The sequence below is a fragment of the Harpia harpyja genome, chromosome 5, assembly GCF_026419915.1.
Source record: "Harpia harpyja isolate bHarHar1 chromosome 5, bHarHar1 primary haplotype, whole genome shotgun sequence".
Lineage (NCBI taxonomy): Eukaryota > Metazoa > Chordata > Aves > Accipitriformes > Accipitridae > Harpia > Harpia harpyja.
In genome coordinates, this window is record NC_068944.1 from 28,387,501 (window position 1) to 28,414,654 (window position 27,154).

The 27,154-nt window shown below is 38.5% G+C and overlaps 1 protein-coding gene across 10 annotated transcripts in view; it reads right to left on the reverse strand.

Annotated features, from left to right (window-relative positions):
- Window positions 1-27,154, reverse strand: part of ZNF521 (zinc finger protein 521) — a 233,201-nt gene that overhangs the window by 98,119 nt on the left and 107,928 nt on the right. For all 10 annotated transcript variants that reach the window (XM_052787626.1, XM_052787627.1, XM_052787633.1 and 7 more), the window contains one exon: window positions 21,632-21,716. In XM_052787626.1, coding sequence (XP_052643586.1) covers window positions 21,632-21,716 — 85 coding nt within the window. The remainder of the gene's footprint in view (window positions 1-21,631; window positions 21,717-27,154) is intronic.

Below are 27,154 nucleotides of genomic sequence, written 5' to 3' on the forward strand. Positions count from 1 at the left end.
TACGAGCTTGCCATTCTAAACCATTTGATTAAATTTAACCATAGGAAACTCTTCCAAGACCTAATGAAGCAGCAATTACATCTGAAGAGGGAGCCAAGCCAAGAATTCTACCATTCCAATAGCTCTCCTTTGAACATCATGCTACAATATCTAATCTGCTCAGTTTTGAGTTTACACATACAATAAATCTCTGAGCTTTTAGATTTGTATAAAATAAACCATATAGACAAACATGGTACTTATTCTTTCTTTTTAATATAAGGAACCTATTGCTTAAAAAAATTGAGATAGTTTTAAGGTTTTAAATATTCCAAAAAAAGCTCTGTGCATGAAATAGAATCCAGATGAATTTAAAAATCATGCAAGTATTTCTGGGTCTGGCTGAAAAGCAGATGCTGCCTCCATGCTCACTCCCCATCTTTCACAGTACTTTAATATGAATTTTGACAAATAGATAAAAAATTGAAAAAAAAAAAAAAGTGAAATAAGGATAGAGTGAATGTTAACAAATGCTGGACCTAATCCTGATTTCAGTTGCTTTGTCATAACCATTTGCTCAGACTTCATCACAATCACCTCCTTGGTAGTTCACCGTGTTGGTGTAAGCGGGATAAGAATCAATCCCCCCACTTTGCCTTCTGATTAAAAGGAGGAACTGTTTAAACTGGATAATGGTTTCATTTGTCATGCCCTCAGCAAATGCAGATTGTTTGTTCTTTTCAGTAACATTATTATGTTGCACAAAGATGATCCTTTTTGTGATTTAAGATGTAGCTAGAGCAATCCAAGTACAGACAAATCGATGGAGGCAATCTTGCTCTATTTCCAGTTTTCCAACATTTCTTTATTACATGTAATAGAACATTTTAGCATAATAACTCAGAGGTCTTGAGATACAGAAGGCAGAGAAATAATGTTGAAAAGCAATTCTTCACATTTGGCTTTCACCACATCAAGTGCAAACGGTGAGCTTAAACATGAAAATACAATTTGCTCCTTCGAAAGTCTACATCCTTATCTCTTTCAAAGAACACACATTCATTTCCAGTGCCTCAAGGTAAAGACTAAGGCATCTATCACAAGAACAGTGAGTATCTGAAGGATTTGGAAGCAATCTTTTCATAATGTTTCTTTGGAAGGGAAGCAGGGTTACTAAAAATTCATAGAGATTACTAAGTTTACATCCACACAGCAGATATGGTACCGTATTATCTCCCATCAACAGTGTTCTCACCTGCTGAGAATCTCTCCTTGGTTCAAGACAGCCATTCATTATGAGGCATTAGCACTCTACTGCACAAAGCAAAGTTATGCCCCATCAGTGAACTGGGCAAGCCTGTAATACGCACACTCAGCTCATGAGGACTGTGTTTACCTATATTTCAAGCCCTTCATTTTGGTGATTTAATAGGCAAGCAATTTCTTACTTCAGCAGATTTGTTCTATATTATCAAGTCAGGTGTTTCTGGACAAATGGGTGGGTGTTTAAAAGATTCACAAGGCTCCCCAAAGCTCTGCTGTATCAGTGGAGTATGCACTGACAGCAGGGACTCCTTACGACAAGAAAAGCTGATCAGCTGCAAGCTTTCCTGTTGACGAATCCAACTCTTCACCAGGTCTAAACTAAGCCTGTGGATTTTGTATTTTTCTTCTTAGCCTTTTTCGAGGCCTGCAGAAAGTTATAAAATAATAGATTTTTCTAGTCCTCCCAGGAGCAAGGCCAGGTTCACATCTTGACCTCAGAAACAAAGCAGTCTGAGAAAGCCAGTCTTTTCTGCCTAACATAAAGCAAACTACAACATGCAATATAAGGCAATATTAAGAGTGAGAAATGACAAGCAATGCATCAATATTGGGGAGGAGAAATAATAAAACCCAGCCATATTAAAAATTCCAGCAACAACAGCACTGAACAACACAATTTTGGCTCTGCTACAGCCTTCATTACCAAGGGTGGAAGCACGATATTCATCTGCAAAGAGTGCTTAGTTGGAAGGAAGATTTCAATTTCAAGTCAATGAAAAGGAAATTCTTTATTGTAGGGCATTATTTATTTTTAGATCTTTCGGTTATCTTATTCTGTAACCATTCTAGTATATATTTGGGTAGTGTAATGTACAGTCACATACAGACTCTCACAACAAGACATACTAATGAAAATACAAAATAACCCTTACAGGATTGAATCTCCTCTCAACAACATTAATGTAAATCAGTTCAGTCAACTGGGGGACATTGATGTGAAACTTGAGTGAGGAAAGAATTGGGCTCTGATGCTTTGAACAAGCTGCCCAAGTATATTTTAGAAATGTGAAAGTTGTTAAACTGTGGGTTCAGGAGCTTGGAAGACAACAGAGGTGTGAAAATGATAAACCCTATTTTTCATGGTGACATGGTGGAATAGCATTAAGGAACCAAAATATGGTTCCAGAATACATAAATACTAAAGTGGAAGTTGCTACCAAAAGCATCAACAGTTTAACACAAGTAAGAAACCAGATCCTTATCAAAGGCCACAGGATTGGAACAGCTAGTTCCCATTAGCATGAGCGACAGTGGTGTTTGTGCAAATCCCATGTATGCTGATGGAATATGGACCCTGAAATCTCCATGACCTTGATGTGCAATATGTATGTCTACACCTTTAGCCTCTTGCACATAATGAGATGCAATCTTTTAGCTTTATGCACTTCACCAGGCATTCAATTAGAAAAAGCAAATTTTGGGGGGAGGAGAATGCTAAGCTATTTAGACAGAAGGTAGTGAATCAAAAATTGCAAAACTTCAGCTTTCAAAAATAGCCTAAGTGACCTCTTACAATACTCTGACCACTCCATCACAAGCAGGAGGCAACCCCTGTGAAGAGCGAATTCTGGCAAAGTTCTCTCTTCACAGATGATGCACAGCTTAAGCTATAATGAGTTTTTGGGTTACAAATGCTGAACGCATTAATATTCCTTGATGATAATTATCACAGTATAAGCACCTTTCCCAATGTGAGTAGCATAAAGCAACTGAAGCAGCATTTTTACTACATTTGAAACAAGCTGGAAAATGGGATTTTCTACTCTCGTAACCTGAGGTCAACATACATCAAGCTATGCATATTAAATACATCTACCCTACATAACTATATAGACCTTTCCATATATTCACACACATGCATGCAATTAACACCTGAATTTTTTGAATACTTAAATAAATACGCCAAACATATGAACAAGATTTCCCAAAAGCAGGTATTAGCTGCTGATACAAATTGAAAATTAAAAAAAAATATATATTCACCCAAACTGAAAATAAAATTTGCAGAAAAACACTGCCTTCCACCTTCAGGGGTTAAACTAACCTCTACATGCAACACTAAGTGTGGCTTATACCCCCCCCAGATAGCCTTTCTTTTTTTACGAACACCTGAAAATATAGTTCTTCAGTGGTCCAAAATTCTTGCACACAGCTCACAGACTAAAAGTAATGAGTTGGAGGACTGGAGAGATCCCCAAGAAACAGAGGAGTGGGAGCCTCAAGCCAGGCAGCTAAGCACCTGCAAAACTGCTCCTTACCTGTCGCTGCAGCCGGGAGACTACAGAACTGCTGTGCTGCCTCTGCATGGGGCAGGAACATGCTCATCCAGGCAGCGGTGGCAAACCTACTGATTTAATAGTCACGACAGGCTCACACAACCTTTGTAGCCTACTCTTAAACACGAACAGGGGAAAAAGGGTGTACACCAGGCACAGCACCTGAAATCTGCGAGCCACCCCAAGAAACAGGAGGATACCCGTTGCATCGCATATCAGTCCCAAATTTCTTCTGAAGATAACACAAGATACACCTCCTTAAACAGCATAAATGGGCTTGGCTGTATTTAAGTGCAAGACATTTAATTATTATACAAGTACTTACTGAGGATTAATTAGCATACAACAAGGATCTGAAACATGCAGACGTTTGTCAAAGAAGACAGGGTTTCTAATGATTTATTATTGTTTGATTAACAACATCATGCAGCAACTATGTTATTAAATCTCTATTTTGCATACTACAGAACCTAAAAGCGTTACCTTGTGATGTACTATCTTAGTCTCAGAAGAGGGTAACAACTTGATCTTTGCTTTTCTCTCACCCCCAACTCAGAAAATGTTCATTGCTACAAATGTTGTGCTGGGAAGGAGCCTTTAAAATATCACACTGCGAGTTGCAGGGTTTTTACTAAATGCTGTAATACTGTTTTAATATTCTGTACAAATAAACTCAGTGCAGCTTTCTTCTGACAAAATGTGAGTCAGTTTGAACCCTTAATCCGAAAAATGGGAATCAATTCTGGTGTTCTGTGGGTGTGAAATCTGCTGAACGTATTTATGCCATGTTGTCCTGCACTTCCTTTAGGAAATATGCCATGTTACAACCATTTCAAGAATGAAAGCATAATTTTTACTTACGTGCTGCAAAATGTCCCAAAATCCCATTTGAATATATGGCAAGGTTTTGAGGGAACCTTTGCTAAATATTTAACAGCACTATTGGCTTACTAAATACTGTAATGTGAAAGCCATGAAAGGATGACATAAAGCGCATGCCATTTTTTTTCACTTAACACTGCTGCTCACTTTGAACACTGTACAAGCCCATTCATCAGAAGAACTGATACATTCTAAGAATTATTCCTTCTTATCAGATAAATGTAGCAATGGCAACTTGCTATTATAAAAATTATTAAATCCCTCCTTGGTTAATTGTGTAAGATCCGTTCCTCTGCAGTTAGAATCCCTTCTCCATCCTCCCCGCTAAAACATCTGAAAAGATCACGTCTGAAAATTAAAAGTGATGTAGTGAAATTGAGCTGGCACAAGATATATTGCTTATATGAAAGGCAAACCTAGGGGAAAAAAGAGTCAGGTACATAACATGCAGCTTCAGTTTATCATACACAGAAACTGCATGGCTGACCATTTTACAGGTAGAAAATTGAATACGTTTCTCTGCACATCACAATGCATTTGACAACTAGATAACACAGTGACAGTCATGTTAAAAGTACAGACATATGGCTGAAAATATTCTATAAAAATAAACACTTCTATTAAAACAAAATCAAAGTAACTTGGTTCATGACAACAGATGTGTTTCAGTAGGAATCACTGAAAACAAATTTAAATCCACAATGAAATATATTAATATAAAGTAACAAAAAAAATCTCTTGGCATGGAATTGCCTGCAGAGTGTGCATTTATTCTGTAAACACTGTAACAATGATTATCTGTCTTTCCAGCTCTCAGTGGAGACTCCTGCTTTTGAAAATGTCTTGTGGTGACTTACTAAATTCAGGCTATTTCAAATAGTATTACTGCACATTAAAAATTAATTGTATTAAAGAGTGGATTAAGGTTTAAATTTCAATTCTACAGTGTGTGTGCTAGAAATGACAGCTAAAAATCAATGCTCTCTGGCCCATAACCGGAAGTTTGTACGACCGAATAGTGTGGAACCGGTGTCAGTTTTAAAAGAATTGATAGTTCAATTCAAGGTGTGTCAGCTCTAATTCCTGATTTAAATGGGAATGCTACATGGCCACAGTGTTAAGCTAAAGAAGAAACTGAAAAAAAAGCTGCCTTGCAATTAAAAAAATGCGTCATCTTCATAAAGATGGAAAAAATCCAAATTACAGCTCAAAAGTCACGTTTGGTATCACAGAGGGAAAAAAGATATTTTAATGGGATGATGACTTCATTACGGAAGATATATATTTTTTTCTGCATTTAGAACATGTTGTTAAAATACCACCCGGAATTGCAATTTAGGCCCCAATCTTACAAACACTTGAGAACACATATAGCCTTATTCCTGTATAAAAGGAAGCTTGTAGCATCTGTCCATATGAATAAAATCATAGGCATACTTGTATGTTTTCAGGATCAGACCTTTTCATTCAATTCCTAATGTACAGTGGTACAACGCAAGCCCATTTAAAACTTTTACTGTGTGCAACAGACACAGATGCAGGCACACAAGTGAGCCTGAGGACGCTGTGACACTCCTGCTTTGGGACACTTCTCTTCGTGCAAACAGTGCCGGCAAGGACAGCACCAAAGAACATGGCCACTAGAGCCGCAAGCCAACACGCTTGGGAGCCCTGATACTGTGCAAGTCATGCAACAGAGCTGTAGTTTCTACTTCCACCCCTTAGCAGAGCACCAGTGATGATGCTGAATCCCCAGGCTACAGTGGGAAGGGTGACAGAAACGTTGCTATCAAATGTCTCAAAAGCGTTAAGTGATCAGGCATGAGTGATAAGGGTATATGGGAATGGGCAACGGTTCTTTGTACTTCCAGTAAGTATGTCAGCTACGGTCTCCTGAGCTGCCCTGTTGTTGTAGAACACAGGACAATTTCTTGGCCTCCACACATATGAAATCAATTAATATCTTCCACTTTATCATCTGACAAATCAGTTAAAACTTGCCTTCATGGATGAAGGCTGCTTCCTGTACAACTAAGGCAGAAATCTGCACTCTTACCTTGCTGAAACTTGAATTTAGACATTGTCACTGTAAGTTGGAAAGATTTTTGAAAATCAAATGTCTTTATTAAAATATTTGTATCTTTACAACAATAATAATTTTTATTACTTGTGCGAAACTGAATTTTGCAGAAGGTTCCTTAAGATCATGGCACTGGATGATAAACTGACACCACTGCTATAATTCTTCCTTTGAATGTGAACACAGTAACAAAAGGAAAGGAAACAGCTCAAGCAAAATCATTTTTGCACTCTTCTGTATTGTAAAATGTATGGGGAACAGCAAGAAGGGAAAAAGCATGTTCCACTTGTTAAAAATCTAGTATTGTTCCTGTCTGAAAATGGTTAGCAAGAAATGCCCGTCACTTCTATCAGCAACAAACTAATTTTTTTAAGAGCAAATGATGAACAACACCGCAAGTCTAGTGAACAGACCAAGCTGGCATCAATAAACTATTGCAAAGCCACCCAGGACACCAGAGCCTGGAACTGAACAGTCATTGGTGTGTACCTAAGAGACAAGTAGATGTCCAAAATGTTCTTAAAGATCCCCTGTGCTGTGCGGATGTCCAACAGCAAGTTTGGCATCAAGAGAGTAAAGAAGATGGGTTGTAATAACAACAATAAAAAAATAATCTGGTGCAAATGGACCCCAAGGTGTAGTAGTCATCCCCATGCAACAATCACCCTTCACTGCAATTTAGTGATGTTGCTTCATTACAATACAGCATACAAAGGGGGCAATATTAAGGCATACTATTTAAAGCTGCAAGATCTGTGGTGCCAGCCATAGCTGGTACTGAATCAGGACTATAGATTAAAAAGAAGGTAATTTCAGCAGAGAATACTGAAAAATGAAAACTCTCCTGAAGGTGCACAAGTGTCTCGTTTTACAAGACTTAGCCGAATGCCACAATAAGCAATTGAAGCTAAAGACCGCCAATACATTTTATAGCGTGAACCCACAAATCTGTTACAAAAGCACAGCAATAATTGGTTGCAAATTAACGATAGCCAAAGAAGACAAAGAAATGCAACTGGTTTAGGCAGGGAAGAAAATGTTTTCATATGATAGCAGAATATATAGAAACTGAGAAAGACATTTGTGCAGGACACAGGACCCGCAGAGTAGATGGACCTTGAAGCAACTTTCAGAATTGCAGTGACAAAGGACATTCTGAAGAGGAATAAGCCAATGTTATTGACTCATGGAAGCCACCACAATTTCTGTTAACTCTCTTTCTGTTAACTGGTTCTGACTGGGGAAGAAATGAAGGACAATTTTTGTTGTGTGGAAAAGGTAATGTCAAGAATAGAAATCAGCCGCACTGCATCTGTGAGAAGTGATGATACAGTAAAAGAGGAGGAACAATTTTTTTAAATTGGCCTCTGAAACGGATAGGAAACATGGACCAAATTTGGGAGCTCTAAGGCAAGCAGCAGAATTCCCCATTAGCCAGGAGATATTAAAACCCACAAAGAATTTAATAGCTTGCTATTTACAGAATTACTGTACTTTTTTCCTTCTTAAACATACATTAACTAATTTGTCTTGAAAAACCTCTGTAGGTAAATACTGTCTCCATTTCACATTTGAATGACTTGTTCTAGGCTAGTGAAGAAGTCATTGGGAATGCTGGAACCACCACAAACTTGCACCCATTCTGACTCCTGTTTCAACGTTCTGAAACAAAAATTGTCTTTGTAGCCTGTCAAGCAAAGACTTGAAAGCAAGACTTGGAAAAAAGGAGTTCCCCCTCCAAACAAGAAAGGAGAACACCATAAAGCAAAAGGCAAAGGAGAGACTGTATAATGCCATGAAAAGTTAACTGCATTTTGTGGGAGATAATGGCGTAGGAGAATTCAGAGTCAAAGGGCCTTCCAAAACTGCTTTTTAAGGAGATGAATGGGAAGGATACATATAAGAAAAAAGGGCAGCTAAAGTGTGTTGAGAGTGCTTCTCTTGTCAGAGAAGAGAACTTCTACTGAAGCTTTAGGTTGAAGGAGACAAAGAAATTACCAGCCCACAAAAAGGCTGGCCTGAAGGACCCATCGCAAGGGTTGAGAGAGATGCGCATGCAGCACAAAAGCAGCAATGTAAAATATGATAAACCAGCTGACATATCATAGAACTTAGAGCCCTATTTCCTGTCACCTAATTTATTCCCATGCACCACTATGAAGGATTTTTCCTGGCGGTGCAATTCTGGTCTGCACTGCTAGGCATACTCCATCACTAGTGCAAATGTAGCAGCAGGTAAAAGTAGAGAACTTTTCCATTATTAAGAAGTATCCTTAAGATTATGTTTTCTAGGCTAGCTCTCTGCCCAAGCCTATTTATTTCATTTTTCACTTATTTAATTTTTGTCGTGGTTTAACCCCAGCCAGCAACTAAACACCACGCAGCCGCTCACTCACTCCCCCCCACCCAGTGGGATGGGGGAGAAAATCAGGAAAAGAAGCAAAACCCGTGGGTTGAGATAAGAACGGTTTAATAGAACAGAAAAGAAGAAACTAATAATGATAATGATAACACTAATAAAATGACAACAGAAATAATGAAAGGATTGGAATGTACAAATGATGCGCAGTGCAATTGCTCACCACCCACCGACCGACACCCAGCCAGTCCCCGAGCGGCGAATCCCTGCCCCCCACTTCCCCGTTCCTATACTAGATGGGATGTCACATGGTATGGAATACACCGTTGGCCAGTTTGGGTCAGGTGCCCTGGCTGTGTCCTGTGCCAACTTCTTGTGCCCCTCCAGCTTTCTCACTGGCTGGGCATGAGAAGCTGAAAAATCCTTGACATTAGTCTAAACACTACTGAGCAACAACTGAAAACATCGGTGTTATCAACATTCTTCACATACCGAACTCAAAACACAGCACTGTACCAGCTACTAGGAAGACAGTTAACTCTATCCCAGCTGAAACCAGGACAATTTTATTTTCATTTTGTTTTCATTTTAGCTTTCTTTTTTTTAAGCTCAGCTATATTTTAATCAAAAAAGGTTAAAAATACCATCCCTGTTAAGTCTGACTTGAAGAGTAACGCAAGGAGCAATGTGGGTTAAAAGTTCAAATTTGGCAGGGAAATGTCACTCAGCTGAAGAGTATTTAACTGTTCTGGTGAAAATTGGTTTTGATTTGATCATGTTATGACAGTTTGCAAATCACACTTTGCACTAAGTGATATTTGGGTTAGGCTTTTTAACCAAACTTCGAAGCAAATGGAAGGCTGTGTTGCCTCTGAATGTCTAATTGAACGAGGTAGTAAACATCAACATCTCCCAAGTTGTTCAATGAATTACACAGTGCTCTGCAGGAGTCTCATCTGGGGGACTTGGCGGGGGATTTTTTTGCACAGTTATCTAATGTCTTGGCACTCACATAGGTGTGCAATGAAAAGCAATGAAGCCAGAAGCACAGTGGGTTCATTGTGAAGGTTGCCTGCGAGAGGGTTGGGAGAAAGGGTGCCTAGCCAAACAGCTAGATATTAAGAATATACTGCTGCGGTCCTGAACTACAACACTCTATTAGAGTGTTGTGTGAGAGAAAATTCAAATTGTATGGCTAGGCACTGGAAAAAGAAAACCAAAACAGGATGTTACAGGCATATCCTTAACTCTGGCCACTGTACATGTGTTTTATGATTGCTTTTGATTATACAAATATACTATTCCTTTTATCATTCAGTCTAATCCAAACATGAGACTCATACCTTTCAGTATAAACACAGTGAATGAGGCAGTGTTTTGAAATAAGCTTTGTCCAACACCCTATGAATAGCATATTCTGTAAAGTCTCTTGGATAAGTACCACATATATTGGATTATATTCATGTAATAAAAATAATGTGTTATGTGGCTTTGCACCTTTGAGCAGGTCTCCTTCACTCTGCCCACTGCTTCATTTCCTCTGGGGCTTCCCCTAATGCCCTGAATTGCACAACATATTCAAAGAGCAGCTTAGTTAAGAAAAATAAATCTGCCAAAAGGAATGTTTCTTCTTCCTTTCTCCCTATACATTGAATTTACCTCTATAATTACGTTAGTTTAAGGTCACATGACAGAATTACTCAGTTCTGCCCCACTGATACGTTGGTCCCATGGTTTCACTTGCATGTTTCACTAAGAGAGCGTATAATAATTTTCACAGGCAAGAATCCTGAGATTGAACTTTAAGTGCTTGAGATTTTTCTGCATGGAAAATTTTAATTTGGCAATATTTACATTGCACATTTATAAATTAGATTTTTTTTTTATTTCACAGACATTTATATCTGGTTTGCTGGTCACTAAAGCAGCTGTCTTACAAGCTGAAAGACATGATAGATAGGCCGTTCAGCTTATATACACATGCATACACCCGTGTATATAAGAAGAAGGTGCATTCAATCACAAAACAGCTTGTATTTTAAGTAGGTATCAGCATTTCACTTTACTATTGATTTTCCACTGGCTCCACTTAAAGCAACTCTACACGTGAAAAAGGGTGTGCAGGAGTATCTTCTGACCAACATGGTCTTTGAGGCATGCAAAAATAAGGATTTTTACCTAAATATAATTCTAAGCTCCCATAAAGGCTGAATTGAAAGCACTGCTTACTGAAAGCATGGTGGTAGCTCGACCACTATGCTGAGGAGACAGAAGGAGTTACTTTGCTCAGTAAGGATCACTGAGTGTGTCACTGGCTAATTCCTGTTCTATGCTCCTCATTAGCATTACTCTCAAGTTTCTGGTTATCATATCCGAAATATTAAGACATAATAAGTACGAAGGTGCAGATAATTGGATATTAACCAGAACATACTTGACTGGGCAGGAGGTAGGGCCTTGCTTAAACTAATCCTGAAATGTATTAATGACCAATTAATGAATGGGTTTCAAATTCATTTTCTGTTATAGAACACCTCTGAGTATCTAAGCTTTTTCTAGTAAAATGAGTTGGAATAACAGAATAGGAATAAGAAACACTCCAATTTGAGGCTGGTTTGAATTAATTCCCTATAGCTTGTTGTTAAGTTCATTGAAAACAATAATCCTGGTATGAGTGACTTTATATATATAATATATATATATAATATATATAATATATATTATAGCACTTACAGGCTCTATTTGCAGGTGCAAATGGTCACACAGAGGCTAAATTCAGAACAGAGCTAGTTCACTGGAGAACTGCTATAGCATTATCTGTATTTCTTAAGAGCAAATATAGCTCTTTAAGACAAGCAGTATAAGACCTGCATCAACTCCAGATGGATGTCGCCAATTAATGATTTTTCAGTGTGAAGACAGGTATACAAGTATGACAACTTCTGTAAAAAAAAAAATTAAAACACTCCCTCTCTCCAGCTGGGCCCAAAATGTGATCCACACTGGTCCGCTCTGGTGACCCAGGCTCTTGGAACATGGAAGAATGGTTGGACGGCAAATACAGATAGATTATGAAATCCGGTTAAGAAGCCTGGCAGGGTCGAGGGGAGGGTGAGGGAGGGTGAGAGGCCCCAGCTTCAGACAACTTTAAGTATGCACCCTTAACCAGCATTACTAACTAGCTTGACATGGCTGTACTTTTCTCAACTAAAAGGCTAACCGGCTGCACACAGTTAAACTCTAAATAATGGAAGTTTTTGTTAACTGGGCATATTTGAAATCCAAAAAGAAATGCAAAAACCAGAAACAAAGTCTCAAGTTTTCCTTTTTTTTTTTTTAAAATGTAATATGCCTACATGTCCAGGATAATTTTTAAATGGATACTTTAGCATTTTTATTATTAGAAATGAGTGCCCACTACCACACCAGAAAAAAACCACCAGAGATCCTTATTGTTACTAATGAAGAAAATTATAACAGACATGGTTGAAGCACTATTATTCCCCTTTCTCTCTTCTTGCTGTCCTCAGTGTTATTTACATTGATGTGAATTGCAAGTAAACCAATATTATCCATCTCTCTGTTTTTTCCTTAATTTGTTGACTTTAATTTTAGTAAGTCTTAAATAAGCGCTTACTGAAGATGAAGTAAGATATGCAAGCAAGTAGTCCTTTTATCAACAATTTTGCCACAGAAATACACAAACATTTCAATGGCTCTTCATTAGCAAACAAATCAACAAGTGATATTTTAATGCATGACTTTATTCCATCTCTGTAGGGACCGTAGTTGAGAGTGTGATGTACAGTACAGAGAAAGGAATCATCAGCCACAACGTCCCAGGGCTCTATCCATTGAGGACTTCTCAGCCTCTGCTTAAAGAGTGCATTTAATTGACTGATAGACAGTAGCTTCTTTGTTCACAGAAGACAGCGAAGTAATGGCAGCTTGAAAATCGTACCATCTACAGGATCTCCTGAGACTAGTAACAGGGGGATATGTGTCAGGAATAAATAAATAATCTAATTATTAAGCCACTTCCTGTCAAGTTAACTCCAATTTGTTGGCTTTTGAAGGCAACAAAACGAGGCATTTTTCCTCATTATGCTTCTCTTTTTATACCACTGGTAATCACAGGCGGATTAAAGGGTGCCTGATTGGTTTTTTTGTCAAGGAACTGAGAAGCAGCCAACAGCACAGAAAAACAGAGTTGGGGTTAGAAGAAATTTCATGCTTGTCTCCTTTCCAGCTCCCTAACAGCCCACACTGCTGCCCCATACAGTGCTGCCAGCTGTACAGCAAATGTGTACCCCTCCAACGGCGGCCTACCAGGCCACAGGCTCCATCCTGAGAGCTGTGAGATACCTTGCAATCTTGGCAGGTAGCTACTGCTGTCATAGGCATAATTCTAAAGGTGACCTACGAAACCCCGTCAGCTCTCCAAATGCAACAATATGAGCAGCTGAAGTTCGACACCCACTCTCCATATTGGCTTCTTTTGTTTCGCTTCCTGCGCTTACATCGCAGGGAGAAACCTGGGGATGTACTCCGTTGAAGAATCGGAGGCTTCTCTGCTAAGAACAGGGACGATTTAGAAAAGCGATGGTTCGGCTACCCTCTGTGCTGACAGCTAAACACGGCCAAAGGAATGTGCTAAGGCTAATGATAAAGCCTGCAATACAAACGGTCAGCAACAAAGAACAAAAGGGAAGGCTGACACCATGCCATTAATTCAGCCCGTGGCGCCCAAGTATTAACATGCACGGTGTATCACTGCAATGGCTCAGAGGAGAATCTTACAGCAGGTAGAAGAAAAGGAACAACTTTCGTACTGCCTGGCGTTACCTCTCGTTAGCGTCCCCTTCATCAAGAGCTATTCATACCATGGGCATTTCTGCAGGAAAAATCTAAAGCTTCCGTGTGCTTTGCTTCATTTCGTTACAAAATGAACTCCAACCTGAATTGTGGCCATTTTTCAAATGCTTCTTTTAGTAGTATTATCATTACTATTATTACTACTACTAATATTATTATTTAATAATAAGACATTTTCATTCTATTTCATTAGAATATTTTGAGTCCACTGTGCCCCCCCCCCCAAAAAAAAGGATTCATGGATGTTTGCACACCGTGTCCTGACTTAACCGTTTGAGATTTTAAAAGCCCGATGGTCTTTCCTAAAAGCTGTCTCAAAAAGCAAGCAACCGTTCCTGCTTCCAGCTCCTGAAATGAAGCACCAGCTCCAAGCAGAGCAGCTCGGTGGGCGAAAGCATGCAGCCGGGGCGGGGGGGTGGCAGGGTGCCTGTAGCCCAAATAGGTGACATACATAACCTGAAGCCCAGTGAACGGTGCTGCTCTAGCATGTTTACAACTGCCTTTGCCATTTCCGAATACATCTTGAATTTTTTGTTAAATTGCGCAGATAATTAAAGCCTCTTCATATTTACAGTCTGCTTCATTGGTACCATGAATTCTGTTTTCAGTTACTGTCTGCAAATTCCCTCTCTGCACAATTTCATACTAAGCAATAACACTTCATTTTACATAAGTTTTATCTGATGTCCCCATACAGAGCTGCCAGCTGTACAGCAAATGTGCAGCTCTCAAACTGAGGCCTACTAGGCCACAGGCTCCATCCTGAGATCTGTAAGGCACCTTGCTGTCATTGGCAAGCATTCCCTGCTATCGCTGCTACCATCGCTCCACACTACACACAACTTAAAATCATCTGATTATTAGAATTTGTGGTCCACACTCCATTTTATCCTTTATTTAATCTATCCCCAGATCACACATTTGTTTAAATGTTTTGGCTGGTTTACAAATCATGCAGCCATCTGCACAGTAGGTGTGACACCATTTTTTAGACAAAAGTTACATTACAAAACAACAAAGATAAAGTCATTTGAAATGCTTTGGTGTTTGTTATTCTGCCTGGTTTGCTTGGACCAACTCTAAGAAATAAATAGAATTATCTGTGTAAATCGATGAACATCTATGAAAAACAACACCCAGCAGAACACAGAGCTTGCTCCATTACCTACGTTAATATCATGACAGCTGAGGAGAGATGACCTGGCCCACTTCTCATCTCTCCTGTACAGATGGCTATTAAAGAGAAAGTATCCCTTTTGTATGGTCCATGCAGAAACCCTTTATGGGCTTTTCAAATAAGCCAGCATTGCCCACAGGAGAGTAGCTTCCTGTTAGTATTAAACAGCCCAGATTTCGTCTATTTCGTAACCCAGCCCCTCACAAAATAAACCTACGTTTTCTCAGATTTAACTCCAAATGCTCATTTTCCTGGGCATTTCAATTACATCTCCTCATTTTGCAGACAAGGTGACCAAGTTTCCTCTAACTTTTAGACAACTTCTTGCCAGCTCTGCCTGTAAATAGGAGATTCCCAGGTATCCAAATGATTTTCTGATGCTAAGAGGGTACAATCCATCTCTTCACTATAAATTGACAACTTTCATTTTTTACTACTCAGGAATCACTGAAAGATGACTGACAAAAGGAACTCTCCACCTCATTCCCCTCTAGTGTGTAGATGCATATCTTTGGATTCTTTTTCTCCAGACCTCGGGTAAGAGGGACTTCACAACATCGGTTTTACTGTAGAGTGATTAAACTGATGTTCTGAAGATGTATTACTTGAGGTCAACATGGTGCAACAAGTTATTAGTTGCCCAGTACAGCTTTCTGCATAAATGAAAGGAAAATCATGGGGTTTAATTACCTTACACATTAGACAAATAATAGAATGTATGAATGCCACATGCCATTACAACCAGGCTAAAATTTTCTTGGGCTCCAGAAAGCTGATTGAAGTATTTCCTTTGTCTTGACATCAGTGATGTTGTCCACATGTACTGTAATGTACGCTGCACAAATGTGAGGCAAATAAGATGATTTACTTTTATAGGTTTATTATGCATGCAGTTAATACATGCATAATGCAAACATGCATATCCACACAACACACAAGCATATATACATATTATATACTTATATCACTGTCACTGAAAAAATCAAAAATCATGAGTTGCACTAAAATGTGTCTTTATGTCTTCTAATGGTTACATACTACTTGTTATTGTAAAACACAGCTGTAAAATTTCTTTGCAGAGAAATTAAAATGTTAGATCCCACTTTCCATATACTCTTCTTTTTAAACTACAATTGTTCCAGCATAGATTTGTTTACTTGGGGTTTAATGAAGTATTTGCTGGTGTAAACTAGAATTCTTCTTGTCAACTGCAGGGTTGCTTCATCCTGTTTTCCCACTTGCTTCCTAACTTCGGTGCTCGGCATCTTTTTTTCTTTCCCTTCATTTCTGCCTCCTGCTCACACCTGCTACCTTGCTCAATGCTACACAACATCCTCCCCTCAAAAACAAGCTCCCCCCCTCACCACAACAGACTTCACAAAATGTGTTTCATACATGATACTGAAAAGATTAAAGAAAGAAAAGTCTGTTCACTTATCAGAAACGACCTATACAGAAATTGTCAAAAGCAGGGTTGCAAAAAGGTACTAAATCCTGACCGTGACACCCTTCCCCTTTGCTCCTCGACTCCTCAGAGGGGTAGTGGCTCTTGCTATGACACTGGGGCTTGCTTTCTTCATCGACAAAAGTAGCAGCAAACTACAAAGATTGTGGCTGTTTCCCCTTTTATCATTCTCTTTGTCAGCCTGATCCATCCTCAATGGTAAATGTGCTGCTCTGTTGTGCACAGCCAGCGGCTCGCAATTTGCTCACTATGTTTCATGAGACAGTTGTTTGTGGCTGTTTGGAACACATTTACCTCTTTGGGGATTTATGCGCTAGTTGCAATGCCAACCTCCATAGTGATAGAGATTTCTTTCTAACTAAAATAGATAATTAGAAGCTGGTAATTATTGGTCAAGAATTATCAGAGTGAAAAAAATTAAGCTCTTCATAAATAGTTCTTGGCAATGTCATCTCTTTACATTATCTCATGCCTAACAGCACTTTACTCAGAGCACTTACAAATTTACACTACTGCTGTTAAGCCTCATAATTTTATACGGAGTAATTCCTTTTCTGAGTTAAACATGTCCGAACAAACTCCCCCAGTTCTAAGCCACTCTGTGCATGTGTGCAACATCCTAGGCAACTGTTACGGCAACTGTTTTGTCTATTTACACTGAACTGCATCAGATACTACAGATGTAAGGGAATCAGTGGAAGAAAAAACAATGTTTAGCTTGTCTGCTTAAAATAACAGGGAAAATAATAGGAGGAGCAGTGGAGTGCAGCAAACAGAATACAAACAATGGCAGACTCTCTTCCTACCCTCTCAGGTCAAATGCCAACTGTAAACTATGTGATGAAAACAAAGGGATGCCAGAAAGCCTCCCTCTTTTCCACAGACACCATGCACCCCGAAATAGAATTTTCTCAAAGCAAGCTGCTAAAAATGCTACATATTCCACCCGGAGGGAAAGGTAAAAGAAAGAAGGCAGCTGAAGAATTACAATTTATGCCAGCACTTCCTAAACCCATATGAAACACGCCTGGGTTTACATTTCCTCCCTTCCCACTCAAAAGCTGAGAAATTGTTTTACCAACAAATTTCAATACACACACTGACAAACATGTTTTCATTTAGCAATCATCCTCATGATTATCCAAACAAAAGTATATGCTTACATCTAGCTCCAAAATAATGCCTAAACAGAGGGCCTATTTAAAAAATCCCACGGTTTGCCTTGCTTTCTGTCCACTGGCATCCCCTAGCCTAAGCCTGAATCAGTGTGTAGTTTAAGCAAACACGGGTGTTGCTTGGCGAGGCATGGTGTCTAGAAATGTGTGGACAGATCTGGCAGGCAGCACTCTTGAACTTTCACTCACTTAACGCAGGCAAGGAATTCCACTTCTTCGCCTCTTTGTCCTCATCTATTCAATTAAAAAGCCTTATTGCCCTGTCCCATCACAAAGATGCTGGGAAGAGTCGATTAAAGGCTGCAGAACAGTTTTAAAATGGGAAGTTCTAGAAGTAATGAACATGTAGTTACTGAGGAAAGCCATCCCTATGACAACTTTTTAATGTATAACTTGTATAATAATGAATGTAAATTGTACTGTTGTCAAAGATACTTAAGGTTACACTTCACTGGGTCATCTGCAGATTTTATTTTCCATTAGGTGGCATAATCCCTCTTGTTGAATTGATTGAAACGTATAATAAAATCTGTAAAAACACTATATACCCTTCTAACAAAGAAGAGTAAGAGGCTTTTCACATAGCCTCTAATCCCTCTTCCCCTGCTAAATGTCTAGTTGAGATTATATTTGATTAGACAAAAACACACACATACATACAACCTAAAAATACCTACCCTCAGTGGAGCTATTTTAGCCAACAAAGTAATTCCAGTTGCCTTATTTAACAGTCTAAGTTTCACACTGGGGTTTTATAAACATATCTTTGCCTCAGTGACCTTCCATAATGCAACTTCTCTTTGTGGATATTAGCAACATGAACTCAGTTTACATCCTGGGATCATGTTCAAGGGGCACAGTAATTAGATGGGACACCATCAACTTTTCCAGGCTCCCAAACTGCTAAAATGATGGTGAGTAGCAACTGTTTCCCTCAGCTGGCTGAGCATGTATCTCCATCAGTGGTTCCCACCCATTTCTGGGTGGAGTTTGGCAGATGACTTTACACCTTCTTGTTTGTCCCATGTCTCAGCTGCCTCCCCTTTTCTCTTTTACCTGAATTACAATGATGGAGTCCTTCAGGTAAGAACACACTACATCCATCAATAACCGCAACACAGATAATGCTAACGTTTTACTATGAGAGGAAATAACAGTTCCTGACACTGTGTGATGAAGTTTGCAAAGGCATTTATTGCCCCTACATTTGATCTAGGGATTATCACACTGTTTGACTTCTAATGCCTGCCTTCCCAGATTGCCTTCCCTCTCCCTCACATTTAAAGTCCTTCTTTTTCTCTCTCTTTCTTCCTGAAGCTTTCTCACTTTCCCTTCCCCAGGGGAGTGAAGACACTACCTCTTGTTCTGCTGACCTCCTGCGTGGAAAGCAGGGCAAGAAGACATATTTTATCAGATACATGTAAAATAGGGAGGGACCGATGTGTTTAGGAAACCAGGTTTTTTTGTTTGGTAAATGTGCTGTGTCAACAACTCAATATTCACTTAAGTGTTTCATCTAACATATTTTTCAATCTACATATGGATATGCATGCAGATATCTGTGGGTATATATATGGGTTATCTATTATATATATTCACACAAATGTGTTTGCATGCATGTTTTCTGTGTAATATATGAATACTATAAGCCTACCTACAGATGCACATAAACTAAGGCCAATTTTAAATATCTTGATGTCACCCCTTGAACCTTCACTCTAGACAGAATACAGTCTTGGAAAAAGGCCTATGAGCAATGATATAAATTAAAGGGGAGGAGGGAGAGTGAAATTAGAAAGATAGCTAAGGAAAAATCCAATTAGTGGTGAGAAGGCTAACAAAATTGGAGATCAGAAATTATTTCTCCCTGTGCTTTGATTCCGAGGTCACATTCAAAACTCTCTGGAACGTTGATATTCCTTTCACTCCACCCCAACACAAAATCCCCTTGCATTTGCTTAATCGAGGCTACATCATTAGGAGCTGCACTGTTAAGTCTGGCAGTGCAGATAAGAATCTTCCACTGAACACAGATTACCACAAGCATGACCGGCAAATCTCCCTGCATGTTTTGCAAGCTCCTTCTTTATTTCACTGGGAAGATTTTATATTAAGCATGTTTAAATCTGTGTCACTATGGTTATGCCATGAAGCAATATCATGCATGATTAGATACAACACAGACAAAACAATTAAATATTTTTTAAAAGATTCTCTTTCTCATTCAACCTCATCCAGCTTTTAGAAATAAAACATAGGCAGTTAATAGCTCCGTTTAAGAAAATCTCAGTCTTTTCAGATCTGCAGGCTGAAGCTAGCTAACTGGATTTGTCCTGCTTTACTGACTCTCTCCTCCTTTCTCTCCTCCCATTCTGATCCTTTACTAAAACTCATCCAGAAAACAGAGATAAAAAAAAGAAAATCTGAGTATTTAATGAAAGAAGTAGGCTATTCTGAAAATGTGAGGCACTTGACAAGTGGGTGGCAAGCAAACACACCATTCTGCCATTCCAGCATCATCCCTTACCCACAGTGTCCATATTCCCTGTCACACTGGATTCAAAGAAAACAGTAGACATGGTGAGTTCTGCTGTTGGTAATAACCTGCTCTTAAATTCCACGTTACTGACCCAGATTGAATACTGTGAAGCAGTTCAAATTATCTCCTCCCCAAAGACTCCCCAAAATATCAAAACTAAGGCTTAATCCAACAGGCAAATCACTCTGCTTCTTTACAAAACCAGCTTGTCATTTGCGTTTATTCATTTTTATGAAAAGTATACAAAATGTTCATGCTCTAAATGTATTAAAACTTATTAATAAACTACCCAGAAAAATGGGCTGTTAAGTTTTGGCAGATAACTTTCTTTTACAGTGCAGCCAAATTACTAGTGCTTATGGAAGAAATCTGCATGATACCATGAAAGAAAAAAAACGAGCATCAAACTAAGTATTTTTAAGTTATAAAATGAAAAAACCCAGCAAATTCTCTTCTGTTGGATATGTAATCACTGGCTTCTATACCATATCGTTTGGTCTGTGCTTTGCATGCTTTTCTATTATTATAGCAAGAAAAACAGCATAAGGGAAGCAGGAATATAAAATCAATGGTATCCATCTCTGTCTTGAAAAGTGAAATTTGGAAGAGACTAAAAACAAAATGAGACAACCCTGGCAATGTTATCTTATTAGCAGGCAAATGATGTGCTTGATAAATTTAATTGGCTGATAGAACTCTTAGTGCTATTACTGAGTGGTTACCAAATTGAAAACATTATGGGTAATCCTAGGGGAATAAGCAAATAATAGGAAAATATGAATATCAAAGAAAAAGCAGCTTTTATTTTATTCCAATTTACAACTGTAACAGCCTTGTAAACATCAAGCCAGGCTTGGAGTCAGGAATCCTAAACCATTTTTTAAAATGCTTGTACCTTAAAGAGCAGATTCCATTACTGAATACTACAATTCCTTACTTTTTAAAATAAATGATAGTATTTAATTGTATACAGATAGACTCAGTTTTTTTTTCCAGATTGCCCAAACACAACAAACAATACTATTTTATGGCTATTTAAATTATTTATGTTTCCTAATGACAAAAACTCTCCAGTTTTGATTTTGGTACCAAGGTGCTTGAGAAGTACACAGTAGTGTCATTACCATAATAACTTCTGAAATTAAAACGTGTCTAAAACTCTACGGAAAGCTAACATCCAGTTCATTAACCATTCCTGTTAGTTTGTTTTCAATAATGCAAAAATGATTAGAAGTTTAATTTGCTAATCACCTGTGTTTTGACTGGCAGTGGATATATAATTCTCTGCAGAAGTCTAAACTAGCCCTTGCAGAAAATAAAATATGCTAATGCTTTATCAAGTCTAATAATATGAATAAAAAAATCAATCATGCCTAGGTTAATCATTGATGGATGCACAATTAATTTCTCCTTAACTCTGTTTAATTTCAGAGGCAATGATGATTATGAGTAAAAGAAATGGCTATCTGTCTTTGAGAAGTTTTAGTGCTTCACTTACCAATCATGTGGTTTGCAACATGAACTTGGATATCCCATTCATTGTAGAAAACCATCTGACATTTGATGCACTGGTACGTCTTCTTCTAAAGAAACAAGGGTAGATAAAATTTACTGAAACATACAATTGGTACCATTTCATTATAACTCAAAATACTGAGTTCAAAGTGGTCATTTAAAGCTCTCCAGCAGTGTTTTCATTAAGGCTTAATTATTAATATTAAAAAATAACACTCTGCAGTTCTGTAGTACCTTTTATATAAGTTTCCTGAAACTCTATAGAGATTGGTTTTTTTCAGCTTCCTAACTCTATGGACAGACCAGTATTGCTAAAACACCAGCTTTATATTCATGGAAGGCAAAATGCAATGAGGATATGTGGGATATGATCCAAACAACACTGAAATCAATGTGAATCCTTCATTTTATACCAATGCATTAGGCCTGCTACAGAACTGGGGAGAAGCCAGGAACAAAACACAGAAATCAAGAAATCTGCTTCTCCTTCATTCTCAACTGGGCTGCTCAATCTTGTCCTCACCATACATTTTAAATGGCCCATCATGTTGCCATCTTTCAAGGATGAAAAAATCCCTGCTACTCTGGACAACTGGTTACTGCATCTGGGCAGTTGCTTCAATATCTATTGGCAAGCCTGTACTAAAACTGGGAAGGTTGGCTGGAAACTAGCCAGAGACCAATCCTTCTGGCCACATTAGATTGGGCCTGACTTACTTACTTAAAAATCATGGTGTATGCAGATCAAATTTCATTATAAACCAGGAAATGCATTACTCTGCTCTCTTTGGTGCACAGGAGAAGTTTTTCACTTCTGTCTTGGTGTCTTTCAAAAAAGATTTGCTATTTCACTTTTCTACAAGGTATATCACTTGTCCAAGACATTTCAACATCCTAAGAATGTGACTGTATTTTCTTTTATTATTTTTCTTGACCTGAATTGGCCAGAGATTTGACATTGGAAAGCATTGCTTTAGAAGTGAAAACTAGGAGTATATTCAAAAGTAAGACTTCGGTTTTTCATCGTAAGACTTAAAATCTGCAGTTATCCAGGCATCTAATGAGACAAGTCAGATTCATAAAATTATTCAACTGCATAATTGTAGTATCAAGGACTCAAGTCCTAAGGTAACAGTCCTGGAGAGCTCAACTGTTGTTTCGAAGATGCAGTGAAGGCAAGGTAAGCCCTGAATTGCCACATCAAGGCAGTAACTCAAGAGACACCTATCTTTATGTACAGCCACAGGCACCTTGCCTACATCAGCAAAAAGAAAAAAAAAGAAAAAGAAAAACATATATTTTTTAAAGAACGTAAAGTCATAAAAAGCTGGTACAGATGCAGTAAATTGCAGATTTCATACATATTAGTTGGGGAAGAAGTAGGGTTCACCGGATAATGTGCATCAAAACCACAGCCTGTCTTCTATATATTTAACTTCTGAAGAATGTTATGCAGCTGGTATTAATGATTATATTTAAAAAAAAAGTTGTTTTTTTTTCCCTGACTCTAAACATTATTAAAGACTTGATGGATTTGTTATCAGCATCTAAATTTAGATGCCCTATCCCAGACAGATAAAGTGCCCATCCATTAAGTACCTTTCTACTTCAAGCCTGTAGGCAGGAATATAAAGACTTTTTAAACCTATGTCATTTTGTCTTACCAAGTTAACTGAAAAATTAGTGACTAATCAAAGTCAACTCTGAAATTGAGTGTTCCTGTGGGCTCCTCTTTCCAAATCTCCCATTGCTTCTTATACACAGAGACTATTTTTATTTTCTTGATGACAGTAACAAAATGTGTTGCATTGCTTCTCGGTCGAAACAATGACAAGCCTTTTTTGCCTTTTTTTCATTTAAATCAACTTTAGATTTCTGACATGTAACCAAGTTAAATCCTTATGTAGACAAACAAAATCAATGGACACCCAGAAAACAAATCTGCTTTGACTTACTTAGTTTTACAGTTACGATTTGTAAAGCCTGCTGTTTTAAAAGATACAACACTTTTTCTCTTTTTTGTTGTTGTGACAATACTGGTAACATTGGTAGAAATTCAGATTCAGTCTAAGGATTTCCTATTATATGTTGGTAAATTTAACCTTACTGCACTACAACTAGATCTATCAAAGACCTCTAAATAATGACAGTCACGATCAACGATTTATTATGCTAAGCTCTTTACAAGATGCTTTTTGATGCTGACATATAGAACAACAATATTGCATAAATAACAATCACTCTCCTTTTTTTTAAAACATTGTTTCCCTTTAGAACTAGTTAGAAAATATTTCTTACTCCCTGATGACTGGCACTATATATTGTTTATTAGCATACCCCTACCATTACTCCTGATATGTGACTTTGTTCAAAAACAAAGAAACATAAACTTAATGGCTGGTCTTTTCTCTTGTTAGCACAGCAACGCAGAGTGCATGTCAAGAATTGTCGGCAAAATTATGACTGATGTACATAATGACAACACATACAAAGGTTGGGGTTTTTTTGAAGTCTAATGCCAAAAAATAAAGTCATTTGACAACAACAAAAAAATAGTAATTTACTAGCACTTACTAGCCTCTTGAAAATGATCTGACATATTTGCAGAATCACACACAGAGGTTTTCTTTTTATCATGAAGGGAAGAATGTTTTTGTGACTGCTGCTTGATCAAACACTAGTTCTTTCTTGTTTTCAAACATATTCTAAAATGTTGACATCAACTTTTATTAGCTCAACACACACTCATCTCAAAGTCTCTAAACTTGTGCATGGTTAAGTTTTTATTTTAAAAGCAAACTCAGTAAATTCCATTTACTCTTAGATTTTCAAATGATCAAACCCAGTCATTTTCACACCACGTTGAACAAAACCCACATACTTATTTCCATATGTTTCGCATTCTAAGGAAGTCCTTTTTAACTGCAAGTCTCACAAGCTTTGTCAGAACCACAGGACTTGTAACTGCTCACAGGAGCTCCTGGGTCCTGATGTGCTTCGTGGCTGGTCCCAATTCCCTACCGGGGTGAGATCCGGGGGGAGACCCAGCCCCTCCTTACTCTGTGTTCCTACAAAGGGGAAGCTTGCGGGAATAAGACAGACATGAGCTCTGGGGTATTGCAGCTCCATGCCCCTTGCCTGGACAGTCAGGGAAGAAGCCTTGCAGCACCTGTGTAGCACAGCACAGAAGAAAAATTGGGTTGTGACTCAAGGAGGCGTTTGAATCTCTCTCTCGAGTCTCCAACCCTTTGCAATACAAGATGGCTCCACAGAGAAAGAAGCGTGGGGCTGTGACAGCCATCCTTGCCTTGCTGCAGATGTTTGCAGGGAGGAACCCTGGCTAAGCTCCCTGCCCCTCTGCCCAAGTCACCTGTGTGTACAAAGGACTCAGCAGGACAGAGTGGGCACCCAGGCCTTGCTGCTCCAGCTCACAGCCCAGGGCATATCAGTTCCACACAATGATGAAAGGTGGACAGCTGAGGGCACTTACACCCTAACCTGCCACCACTGCATTTGCCAGAGTACGCCTGTCAGCCTCTTGCGAGACAGAAACATGACAACACTCTCCTCCTGCCCTGCAAGCACGAAAACAAACCCATGTGCATTTGTTACAGAGTAATTTCTTATCAGCAAAGGGGGCCACAGAAGAAAGACCCTTACCAGTGCATTTCAATATGGACTTAGACAGGACCAGTACAGTATCTGGAGAAGCTGTATTGCACTCTAAACTGTGCCTTGTTGCAAAACTTCCACAGATTTGTTCCAGAGGAGAGCAACATATACATTATAAGATAGGATTAAGAAAGTGGTTTAACTTTTTCCTTTTATTTCTTATATTATGGTGGCCTCATCTTTTCATAAAAACTCTTCAATAAACAAGCCCACAATCCTTCACTAAGCCCCCTCCTGTCAAGAGCCTAAGTGCCAATTTGTCTCCTACGTGCCATGTGTAAATCTGAAGCCCAAGTCATTTCTGGGGCCCTTCAAAAGTGTCGTAGAAGAGTAACTGCTTGGACTAGATGTCTCACAAGAGCACTGGGCAATCTGGTTGCCTCTTGCATTCCTCTTCGCTTGCATTCCTGTTTTCAGAACCAATTTAAAGCCTTCTGGCATGCAAAGCTTCTCAGTGACTACATTTAATGAGCTTTGGATTGGGCCTTCAATCCATGCAGAGCGTATGCATGTGTCTCTCTAACCTTTTGAATAATTAATGCCACCTAGACCTTTAATTATTGTCCTGATCCTCACTTGTCACTTCACAGTTTTCAGAATTTCCTTTCTATAAAGGTGCCCAAAGTGTCCATATCATGTCAAATGAGGCTTTGCTGCTTTTATAAATGGCCCAAGAATATGGTCTTTCAATTGGTACTTCAATTCTGTGTCGAGAATTTTATTTGCTTTTATAAACAAAGTAAAACAACTAATAACCACTCTACCTGAGGATTTACAGTTCTATTCAGAAGTGCTTCAGAAGTATGTAGAACATCCTTCTGTACAGCCTTCTGTGCCCTGTGATTATCTGAGGTATCCATACACTCTTCTTTTTCTATTCCCTAGCCTCATTATATTACTTGAAAATGAACTGCATATGCTACTTATCTGCCCATGCTCCACCTCCTTGTCAAAGTCATTCAGAATTTTTATCACCTGCCTATTTTGTTCTGACATTTCCCCAGTTTTGTACTATCAGGGAATTTCATCACCTTACTACTTATTCTTCCTTCCAGACTACTGATATGCTGCATAAATTCAACAACATTGGTGCAAATAATGATTCTTAAGGCTTTCCATTATTCACACCCCTCCAACCAAACCTGCTTCAATTCACAAGACTCCTATGCTTTCCATACACAAGTTAGTGTTTCTTTTCTTTCTTAATCAAACAAAGTATCTCTCCCTATGCCATACTTATTCACGCAACAGATTATTCTTTTGTGCTATACCGTTTCAAAAGCTTTGCTAAAATCCTGGTAAATCATGTTTATAGGCTTCTCTGTCAGCGCTTGTGGCTACTCTCTCAAAATACTCTTTATAGAAAATTTTAAGCATCATCCTCCCTTTGTGAATCTTTGCCTTCTATCCTTCATTAAATCCAAACTTTCTAGGTGTTGTTCTATCATGTCTTTGATTAGCCTTTCTCTCATGTTCCTCACTGTTTTAAATCAAGCTCACAAACCAGTAATTTCATGCATAATCCTTACGTCCCCTGTTAAATGTCTGTTTAGTAGCCTTTTCCCAGGCTGTTGATACCTCTTCTTAAAAGACTGTAAATTTACCTGCTTAGTGTTTCTTTTTATCTTCAGCTCCTTTCTCTGAGAATTTTGGGATGGATATCTTTCTGTGTTTGTAAGTCACTTTTTGTATACTATATTCCATTATATTACACCTGATCCATACTTCATTCTTCTCTGTGGGGAGGATATGTCACAAGATCCACAACGAAGCATTTTTTCCACAGTATTGGTTGGTTTCCTTGATTATATATACCATTTCTGGATCTCCTGTA